General features: G+C 51.4%; 1 protein-coding gene across 6 annotated transcripts in view; it reads left to right on the plus strand.

Moving 5' to 3' along the window:
* The window catches only part of SRGAP2 (SLIT-ROBO Rho GTPase activating protein 2), a 230524-nt gene extending 226943 nt beyond the window's left edge, over nt 1–3581 (plus strand). For all 6 annotated transcript variants that reach the window (XM_082702144.1, XM_082702139.1, XM_082702140.1 and 3 more), the window contains one exon: nt 228–3581. Coding sequence is in view for 4 of the 6 variants with exons in the window: in XM_082702139.1 (XP_082558265.1) it covers nt 228–611 (384 nt within the window). In the remaining 2 variants the exon portion in view is untranslated. The remainder of the gene's footprint in view (nt 1–227) is intronic.
* Nucleotides 3582–7898: the final 4317 nt, after the last annotated feature.

Here is a 7898-nt window from a genome sequence, read left to right on the forward strand (position 1 = left end):
GCCATTCTTTTCTAAAGGAAGAAAAAAGAAATCTCCTGATAATGAAAATCCCTTTTTTCCCCTTCCCCACATTCTGAACATTCATATGTTTAAGGATTTCGGCCAAGTAAAATAATCTGGACATCTCCCTCCAGTTGGTTTCTTCATGATTTGGCCTATGCTGTTGAAATAGGATCCTTGGGGACTTCGCCTTCCACTGGCCTCACCTCCTCTTTCCTGTTTTGCAGGATATTGAGGCAACTATGAACTCTGCCCTGAACGAGCTGCGGGAGCTCGAGCGGCAGAGCAGTGTCAAGCACACTCCTGATGTGGTTCTGGACACCTTGGAGCCCCTCAAAACCTCCCCAGTGGTGGCCCCCACGTCGGAGCCCTCCAGCCCGCTGCACACCCAGCTCCTCAAGGACCCCGAGCCCGCCTTCCAGCGCAGTGCCAGCACTGCCGGGGACATCGCGTGCGCCTTCCGGCCTGTCAAGTCAGTCAAGATGGCTGCCCCCGTCAAGCCGCCAGCCACACGACCCAAGCCCACGGTCTTCCCCAAAACAAATGCCACTAGCCCTGGTGTCAACTCATCATCTTCCCCACAGTCCACTGACAAGTCTTGTACTGTCTGAGGGATGTAATTTAATTGTTCTAGACAAGGGGACTGGAGGGACTGACTGTTATTAAAAAAAATCTTCCTATTTAACTAGCTTGGGGACTTCAGTTGAAAATTAGATTCTAAGTTGTTCTTGCAGGAATTAGCCTTCCCGTCACCCAAAACCTTGAGAATGAAGCCCTCGTGACCACCCAGCCCTGCCCTTCCCACTGCCCTCTGCTTCTCCCCGTCGTCGTAATCCAGCCAGCCGCAGTACACACTGTTCTTAGGTTAGCCAGAGATAGGTTTTTCCATTATCAGGTCACTGTGAAATCTGGCACGGCGAGTCACGAGGACACGGGCTCACGTCTCCGTCCCCTCAGACACAGGGGATGCCTGACCAGATGGTTGGCTGCTGAAAGCCAGCTCTCAGTGGCATCTTGTTTTGGGTACTGACTATAGAGAACCATATATAGTCCATTCTTCGTTTTACAAACACACACACACACACACACACACACACACACACACACGTTTTTTTTCTAGTCTCTGGCATGTGGAACCTCTCCTGGTCCCAGACCAGTCTCTTTGTAACTTATTGTGGCAGTTCACACAAGAGCCACCAGGGGTCTCTGTTTCTGTTCCAAATCTTGTTCTGTCTGGGCCAGAGAACCTAACCTTTGAAATCTCTCCATCATAAAAAATTGAGCAGGATGGAACTGGATCCTGTAATCTGTCTGGGGTTGGGGGCTTTCTCTCTGTCTTCTTTCTGTTGGTGTGAACTGGTCATTGGTGTTTGCTTTTGCTCTCCTCCATCCTCTAGGAATACAACCCAGTCTTTTTATAGAACTTCTGAGGTTTTTCTGAATGTATAGACATTTCTCGGGTTCCTGTCTTTGTCTCTGATGGGCCATTTTCCATTTAAGACACTTTCCTGTATAAGACAGTTTTATAGCTGGTTCCTTTTAGGGTAAAGAGTCTTAAGAGAGTTTCACTTGTGTTTATGGCAGGTTTGGAAAAGCTGAGAAATAGGTCCTTCTTCCTCCCACTGTTTTTGGGCATTTAAGACAAAATTCATTATCTTATTCAAAAATTAAATTCAGCTTTGCTAACCCCCCAAATTGTTCCCAAATGAAAATGTAACCTAAAGTTCACCTCTCTAGTTTGGTTATTCTGTAAGATCTCTCTTCAGGGACCAACAGGGGCTTGGAGAGCCCTAGTTAGATTAAAGAGAGACATTACTCCTTAAACCTGCGGGGTGTTCTTGTTTTTGTTTTTTTTCCAAATAAGAACAACTAAGAGAGCTTTGGCCCTGTGGGCTCTAAAGTCCTCCTGAGACCGGAATCTAACAAAATAAAAAATTGGATACTGAATATTTTGGCCTTCTGTTGGCCTTTTTTCTGATTCTCCTCCCAAAAAAGCAGAAATGATGCCCTTGCCTACTTTAATCTGGTCTCTAAACCTGGTGCCCCTGGCCCCGGCTTCCCTGGCTTCACGCTGTCCTGGCAGTACCAGGGCTGGGGACTGCCCCACCCCCTGTTTCATTAGTCTCAGACAACTCCTTCAGTTAAAGCTGAAGCTCATTCCTTTTTATCTCCTGGCTTTAAAGCTATGCTTTTAGCCTTATTTTCTATAGATCAAGAGAGGTGGTGGGTTGCCATTCAGATAGGAAAATCTGAGTTTCCTTATGTTTAGCCTAGAAGATCCTTTTTGGATCTTCTGAAGTTGGCAGTTGGTGCTGTGGAAAGTGGAAGGATTTTCCTCATTCTGGGTGAAGGAAAGAGCAGCTTTGGGGGTTGGGGGGCGTCGCTAATCACTACAGGCTAAGCTGGCACACCAGGACGACCACCCGTCAGCCTAGGAGAAGTGACCCGCAGGCCTCTGGTTCTTGGCTTTTGTTGCTCTGTTCGCTGGCCTGTCGTCATCTGTCACACGGACTTGCACAGGTCTTGAGCCAACAGGGGCTTTCAGACCGAAGGATGTTTCCTTAATGAAAACGGAAGCCCTCCCCTTCACTTTACATTCCTTTTGCTCCAACCAATCAACACTGGGACCCACACCTGCCCTTTCCCCCTCCTCCCAGCAAACTCCTTTCTGAGAAAGTCAAAGCAAAGCTTTCTGAATGACAACGCTTTGGGCCCCTTTGGTTGTTCCTGCCTTATTTCCTCTCGCGGCCCTTGTACATGACTTGTGTCCACCATCCCCTTGGTCAGTGTCCCTCTGCTGATTTGCCTCATGAACTGGACAGTGTGTGAGCAGCCACCTACTTCCCCCAGCTCTGGGAGCCACGTTGTCTTCCCCTCTCTGGTGCTCCTGATACCTGCGAGATCGACCTGTCGAGGGGACTAGGAACCCACAGAAGGAGAGTCCTTCTCGGCAGAGCTCCTGCAGCCAACTGGAATTCAGGCTGCACACTGTGATCTTTACACCGAAGAGCCAAAAGGAGCTGGCCACCCAGGGCCTAGGGAGACCAGTCTTCCTCAGATCTGCTTGCCTCAACCAGCATGATGCTTCAGAGAGCCCCACTCTGCCCCTTGAGGCATGGATCCTTCTTTTGGTGCAGACTCGGGTCAGTCTTTGGGGGATCGGAGGTGGGGTGGGGCTACCAGCATCCCAATCTGGAAGAGAGGAGTTTGCAGCCAGCAGCCCGTCACCTGGAAACACTGGTCTCAGCCAACCTCCTCAGGGCGCCCTGGTTTCTCCCCAAGGAGATGAGGAGAGATGACGCCAGCAACAGGATGAACAGATCACCGGAAGGGCTGGTGTGTGTGTGTACCCCACGTGCAGAAGAGAAGCTTAGATCTTCCAGGGAATTGCAATGTTGTGGCGTCTGACTTGTATGTCACGTTTGTGTAAAATGGTATATTCTTTAAAATAGTGTTGATAACTGGAATATTGTATGTATGCTTGGAGATGCTTTGTGTGAACCTAAGACTGTCACTCAGCAGATGTTGGATTGGGGAAAATCCAAAGCACAACTTCGAAATAAAATACGTTTTTAGGTTTCGATGCTGCCAGTTCATATCCCCTTTCTGCCCCCTGAGATCTCCAACCCAGGAGTCCAGCTGCCCAGGAGGGATTGTGATTGGTCTGTGGTGAGAGAGCCCTGCTGGCAACAGGAGAAATGTCACCTCAGGAGCCAACCACCCTCTCCCTCCCAGCAAGGCATGGCACAAGTGCATCTAGAATGTGCATTTCCCCCCACAGCATTTCCAGTCACCGCAAGTGTGAAATGTGAAATCTACGAGGTTTTGTAGGAAGTCTTCTAGCTCCCCATTGGGCAGTCTGTTGCCATGAGAACCATTTCCTCCACAGAATGCACCCACCCTGTTTTCAGGGAGGACCATTCTGGTTTCTGTCGCTGGTCAGATTTCCCCACTTGGGAGAGTGGGGCCTGTCCGGTTGCTGGCAGGTTTTGCCAGCCGCAACCAAGGGTGACTGAAGGTTGTATTTCCTCCACAAGCCAAGCCCTGAGTCGTCCTGCCTTTGGATGCCCCCTGCCTCTGGGAGAAGAGCTGAGCTCTATGCTTGTGCTGTTGGTGTTGAGTGGGGGGCGGGGTGGGGGAGACATAGGAAATGCTTTCTTGCCTATAGATTTTGATTCTAGCAGATCATAAGTTCAAGGGTGAAGCTATTCAAAGGTAGCAACTGATAATGCGTCCGAGGGCTTATGCTTATTTTTACTGGGCTTTTTCTAATACCAGAAGCCCCAGGTTGAGATCAGATCTCTCCTCTCCAAGGGGTCGCCCGGTGTTCAATACGAGGAATCCTACCCCAAGCCCCGGACCAGACACCATGCCCTAAAGTCCAACCCTTCCATCTGTCTCATGCCTTTCCAACCTGTCCTCTCTTCCCCCTCCTTCATTTTAGTGGTAGAGCTCCATCTTGAGCTTCAATTGCTGGACCCTTGGTCTTGGAGAAGTCAAAGGTGAGGCCGTCCTGCCCCCTGTGCTCTGGGGGAGTTCCCCATCCCTGAGTGTAGGTGCTGACCTGGCAGATGGAGATGGTTTATAAGCTGTGGGCAGAGGACCAACGAGCCTTTTCAGAGAGCCTAAAGGCAAGGGCAGGCTACCGTGGAGGGTCACTTTCTATATTCAGAGGAGAGCTTGATGGAAGTGAGTGACAATGAACACAGTTGAAAACAGCAACCCCAAAAGGAGACCGGGGGATCTGAATTTAGGAAATGGCCTTAATGAGAATCTACTCTAAATGTTTCTCTTGATACAAGAAGCTTTTTATATTCTGGAGTTAGCCACCCTGGCATAGTGCATGTGCCAAAGACTCATTCATCAGTCAGTCAACAAACTCTAAGGCTCACTGTGTGCCAAGCGCTGTTGTACAGGAGGAAGCAGGAGAAACAGATAATGGAGCTTTCTGGTGTGAGGGAGAACAGATAAGCCAAACAGGACTTGGAAAGTGAAACAATGTAATAATAGGTCCTTAGTGCCTGAGGAGGAGTAGGACAGTTCATCAAGAATTTGGCAAAGTGGAAATGACGACTGGATGTCCAAATAGAAATATCAAATAGACTCTTGAATATATGAATATGGGGGTTTAGGGACAGATCATACCTGCAAAGAAACTCAGGATCTCTTTTATTATGTATATATTCAAACCACGAAATTCCCAGGAAGAATGTGTAAATGGAAAAAAGCAGGTCCCAGTAATTAGAAGTCCAGTAACGAGGAAGGAGCCAGCACAGACAGAGGGAGAGGTGACACAGACACCAGGGAGAGCTGTCACAGACACCAACCGAAAGATGTTCGGGAAGGAGGGAAGCTCAGGTGTCTGGTGCCAGCGGGTAAGAGGAGGCCAGCTAGAGGCGCTCATTCTCTGGTGACGTGGAGCTTTCAGTATATGGGAAGTGGGTTGGATTGGAGTGGGTTGGGTGGTCTCTGCAGGGCAGTCAGGAAGTCCTGGCAGCTTATGCAAAGGCATGGTTTTGAGGGGAGCATCAAGAGGGAGCAAGGGGCCAGGTGTTTGTTTTTTAGATGGGCCCTGGGGCACCCGGGTGGTTTAATCCTTGGACGTCTGCCTTTGGCTCAGGTCATGATCCCAGGATTCTGGGACCCAGCCCAGCATCGGGCTCCCTGCTCAGCAGGAAGCCTGCTTCTCCCTCTTCCCCTCCCCCAGCTTGTGTTCCTGCTCTCGCTGTGTCAAATAAAATCTTTTAAAAATAAATAAATAAAATGGGACTCTCTTTTTTTAAAAAAAAAAGATTTTATTTATTTATCTGACAGACAGAGATCACAAGTAGGCAGAGAGAGAGGAGGAAGCAGGCTCCCTGCCAAGCAGAAAGCCTGATGCGGGGGTCGATCCCAGGACCCTGAGATCATGACCTGAGCCAAAGGCAGAGGCTTTAACCCACTGAGCCATCCAGGCACCCCTATATAAAATGGGTCTCTTGAGGCCTATTCTCTCACAAACAGGAGCCAGTAGGATGGGAAGAAGGAATGTGCCAGAGAGGGTGAATCACAGAACAGAAATGGAAGGGCTGGCCATGGCGGCGGAAGAAGATGCTTCCAACTTAGGGGAGGGAAAGCAGCTTTGAGGCAAGGCAGACAGAGGATGTAGGGGGAGAAGATGATGGGGTTCCCTTTCGATGGCTTCTTGTATGTCAGTGAAGCTTACAGCAGAGGCTTGGAGAGTCTAGAGAATGAGGGAAGTGTTTTTCCACACCAAGAAAGACAAACGCGTGGTGGCACAGTGCTGTTTCCCTCAGTGGCTCGGGGCTGCTCCTGTGGCTCCTCTCCCCAGTCCTTGTGGGGATAGTGCCAGGTCTGGCTGCCGAGTGTGTCCCTCCTTCCCCACCCAACGCTCCTGGCTAGAGCTGACTGGTGACGGCGGCGAGAAGCAGGGCTCTGAGACCTGGTCTCTCAGCCCCTCACCGATGGGGGAGCATGAGGAGTACACCCACCCGCCCTCGCCCATCTTTCCTTTGCGGCGCCGACACGTGAGGCAGCCGTGACAGACAGGCTCAAGCCATGCAGGGACAGGAGAAGCAACAAGGATGTGTTCAGGGCCCACCTGGTAGCGGGTACTGAATCTTATTTTGCTCTTACACCAACTGTCTGAGAAAGGTCAGGTGACTTGCTCAAGGTCAAGACCCAGTAGGTTGGGAAAAAGGAACTTGCAGGAGAGGGGGACTTGCAGAGCACAGATGGAAGGCTGGCCGTGCAGGGCATGCAGAGCAGGGGCAGAGTGGGGACTCCCACCCCCCCCCCCAATCAGTTCCTGTCTTTCCCACCACACACGCGGCCCCGCTTTGTAGAAGGTGGACGTGAGCTTTCTCCCCGAGAGCTGCCATCAAAGACCTGCTCCTCCCACCTTTGGCCCTTGTCCTGCCTTTGGATTGCCACTTCTGTTTCTAGGACTTCTCAGAGCCACTCAGGAAAATGTGTTGTGGCCTCTTCCAGGCTTCCTCTTCCCCTCAGGAGCCCGCCAGGCTCCCGTGCCACCCCACAATGAAACAAGAGCTGTGCTGTCCAGCTGGGACTAGAGTGTGTCCACACAGAGGATGTGACCTCATGGAGGGTGGCCAATGAAACTTTATCTGTCACCACACAGGGCTTCAGGCCACCAACCCGCGCTTCTCTAGCCTGATCCCTGGTGGGGTCCTCTCCTCATACCTCTGGCCCTCTGCACCTGTTCCCCGGGAACGGCACGCCGCGGACTCCAAATTCTCTGCCTCACTCCCTCACCTCCGAAGCCTGGTTGAACGTGCTTTCTCCTGGCAAGCCCTCCTGGAGACCACCCCGCGTCTGCTCTCCTGCCTTGTTTCAGGTTCAGGTCACCACCAGCTGCAGTATGCTTCCCCCAGCATTCACCACGGGGGCTGAACCCTAGCTCTAGGGGGAAGCCTGGGTCTTAACCCTCGTGTCCTCAGCACACAATGCCTGCCCACTTCCCAGCAGCTGCTAGACACAGGTTCCTTGTGTTTGAGGGTGTCAGATCCTGGGAAAGACCGGCTGGGCTTGCTGGAGAGAGAAAAGCACGTGCTGGTGAAGACTGAGCAAGTTCATCAGGGAAAAATGAGACTTTTAGGGAGAGTCTGTGTTCCGTTGCTAACCTCTGGCAGACGACAACAAAGGTCAGTTTCTCATCAAAGGTCCATGTCTCTTGTGGGCCAGCAGGGGGCTCTGCTCTTGATGGTCACGCTGGGATGAGAAGGGCAGTCCCCAAGTCTGACAGAATCACAGGGTCAGAGGGCAGGTGCCCTGGGTGGGCTCTTTGGTTGGGCCCAGCTCAGCAGAGGGTGCCAAGGAAGTGCCCTTCTCCCACCGCTGGGTGGGTGGGAAGCTGGGAGTCCTGGGTGGGGAGCCTG

This window comes from Mustela nivalis (genome assembly GCF_964662115.1).
Source record: "Mustela nivalis genome assembly, chromosome: 16".
NCBI classification, from domain to species: Eukaryota; Metazoa; Chordata; class Mammalia; order Carnivora; family Mustelidae; genus Mustela; species Mustela nivalis.